The sequence below is a fragment of the Eucalyptus grandis genome, chromosome 10, assembly GCF_016545825.1.
Source record: "Eucalyptus grandis isolate ANBG69807.140 chromosome 10, ASM1654582v1, whole genome shotgun sequence".
NCBI lineage: Eukaryota > Viridiplantae > Streptophyta > Magnoliopsida > Myrtales > Myrtaceae > Eucalyptus > Eucalyptus grandis.
In genome coordinates, this window is record NC_052621.1 from 4,119,848 (window position 1) to 4,122,523 (window position 2,676).

Below are 2,676 nucleotides of genomic sequence, written 5' to 3' on the forward strand. Positions count from 1 at the left end.
ATCCAAAAAACCCCAAAGGTTAAACAAGACAGAGATTAGGGCCAAGACAAGGCTGACAAGTGATTACCAGTGTAATCAAGTTCCCGATCCTAATTTTTCTGGTTGCGTATGAGTGAGTATTTCTCCCGATACTTCACTTGGGTTTCTAATCAACCCACTCCAAATCGATTATAGCTGACTCGATTTTAAAAATTGGTTTCTGGTTAAAAACTTAAACTATTAAAGTCGTGAATTGGTGAACACTTGGAGAGTCCGGGCATACCTAATTCAACCGAGCCATTAGCCTCTGCCGACGCCGTGCACCCGATTGCGGGCGCTTAGAAAAAAAAAGAGGTCACGACACAGTGAAACTTAACCATACAATCGAAAATATACAATTGAGGGACACTTTGGGCCTTATAAAGATTACAAAAATATGAAATCGGATTCTCTGCTCTAATATTATAAAAGATTTTGTATATCATTGATAACTGTTCTAAAAATTACCATCAAATAAAGTCGTAGTTTTAATAGTGAAAACGCGTGAACTTTTCCACGAGGAATGACTCTTGTTCGATATTTAAACCCCAGAGCACGTCTCCCAAATTCGTCCACTCTCCTGCCACCAAGCCATTCCCCCTTGATCACCACTATGACTTCGTCGGATTCCCAGACCCAGAAAGGGCAGGGGAGCCGTGAGATCCCAGAGGTCTTCAATTCCCTTTTCCGCTTCATCATGGACTTTGACAAAAAGGCCGAGACCATTCATGACGACGACGAGGAGCCATCGGAGAACAGGGGCGACGACGAGGAGCCATCGGAGGCCCGGCAATTGCTCCACAATTTGCAAGTGAGAGTCAAGAAGCAGCTGCTCAAGGACGTGTTCTGCGAGATCATGGGGAACATGCTGGACAAGCTCCTTGAGGACCGGACGGAAGATTTTCTGGAGCGGTGTTTCGTTGAGCTGTTCCAAAAGTTTCCTTGCGAGTCGCGGAGAGCGATTGAACCGCCGGGACCGGGGGGACCGCAGGGACCGCAGGGACCGGTGGCACCGCAGGGATTGCCGGGACCGGCGGGACCGGTGGGACCAGAGGGACCAGAGGGACGGGAGGGACCGCGGGGACCGGAGGGACCGCGGGGACCGCAGGGACCGCAGGGACCGGTGGCACCGCAGGGATTGCCGGGACCGGCGGGACCGGTGGGACCGGTGGAACCGCGGAGACGCAACAAGGTGAAACGTCCCCCCACCCACGGAAGTCCGCCGCCAGCTACTGGCTCTGGAACGCCGCCAGCTACTGGCTCTGGAACGCAGCAGGATGAGAGGAAGGACGGCTCGGTGTCCGAATAAATGTTGCCCTGGCTCTACTTCCTCGTTCGGGCGACGAGTGTCTTTGGCACCCTCATCAAACTACCTTCCTCGTTACGTGTTGCTCTTGCTTGCTTGGATTGATAGTAAAATGTGTACCTTCACTTGTCGTTACCATTGCCGCAGCACTCGGCAAAAGCTTCGAATCGTGTGCCAATAAATTCTCCGTTCGTCTCTCTTTAATCACGTCTTTGATTCGTAGACTAAAGTTACGAACATCACCTCTATACAGATCTAATTAAATATAAATTGATGAATACCCGTCGTTCAAATAACCTTTGTTGAATAAGCGGTGCGCAGATGAATTGAAGATATAGCCTTTTCAATTAATCAATGCATGAATAATTTCCAGCACGTTACTTACCAAAAAATAATAATAATAATAATAATAATTTCCAGCATGTGCTCGTGCGTTCCAGCTGGTCTAGTGAGAAATGGACCAAGAAACACCGCCCAGAATAATATTGGGTACCGCTCGAATTCCATCAAAATCTGAGTCCACTCACCCGACGACTTGTGTTGCGTGAGTCGTCTTGGGCCCCGTTATGTCAGAATCTTCTACCACCCTCGTCCTCTCGCGCCTCTCTCTCTTCCCACTTTTTTTTTTCCTTTATTTCTTCTTCTTCTTCCTGCTGTACACGGTCTTCCTCTTTCTCTCTCTCCTCTACTTGCCTCACGTTCCTTATCCGACCTCGGACCTGTCGTCTTCCTCTTTCTCTCTCTCCTTGCCTGCCCCACTTCCTCTTTCTCGCTCTCCTCTGCCTGTCCCATTCTCCTTATCCAACCTCAGACCTGCCGTCTTCCTCTTTCTCTCTCTTCTTTGCCTGCCCCACGTTCCTTATCCGACCTCTGCCTGCCGTCTTCCTCTTTCCCTCTCTTCTCTGCCTACTCCATGTTCCTTATCCGACCTCTTTCTCTCTCTCCTCTGCTTGCCCCACGCTCCTTATCCTACCTCGGACGTGCCGTCTTCCTCTTTCTCTCTCTCCTTTGCCTGTCCCACACTCCTTATCCGACCTCTTTCTCTCTCTCCTGTGCTTGCCCCACGTTCCTTATCCGACCTCGGACCTGCCGTCTTCCTCTTTCCCTCTCTCCTCTACCTACCCCACGCTCCTTATCCTACCTCGAACGTGCCGTCTTCCTCTTCCTCTCTCTCCTTTGCCCATCCCACGCTCCTTATCCGACCTCTTTCTCTCTCTCCTCTGCCTACCCCACGTTCCTTATCCGACCTCGGACCTACCGTCTTCCTCTTTCCCTCTCTCCTCTGCCTACCCCACGTTCCTTATCCGACCTCGGACCTACCGTCTTCCTCTTTCCCTCTCTCCTCTGCCTAC

General features: G+C 50.6%; 1 protein-coding gene across 1 annotated transcript; it reads left to right on the forward strand.

Annotated features, from left to right (window-relative positions):
* Positions 1-631: 631 nt before the first annotated feature.
* Positions 632-1,327, forward strand: LOC120289169 (collagen alpha-1(XXV) chain-like). Its single transcript, XM_039303696.1, has one exon. The coding sequence runs from the start codon at positions 632-634 to the stop codon at positions 1,325-1,327; it is 696 nt and encodes a 231-aa protein (XP_039159630.1).
* The last annotated feature ends 1,349 nt before the right edge of the window (positions 1,328-2,676 follow it).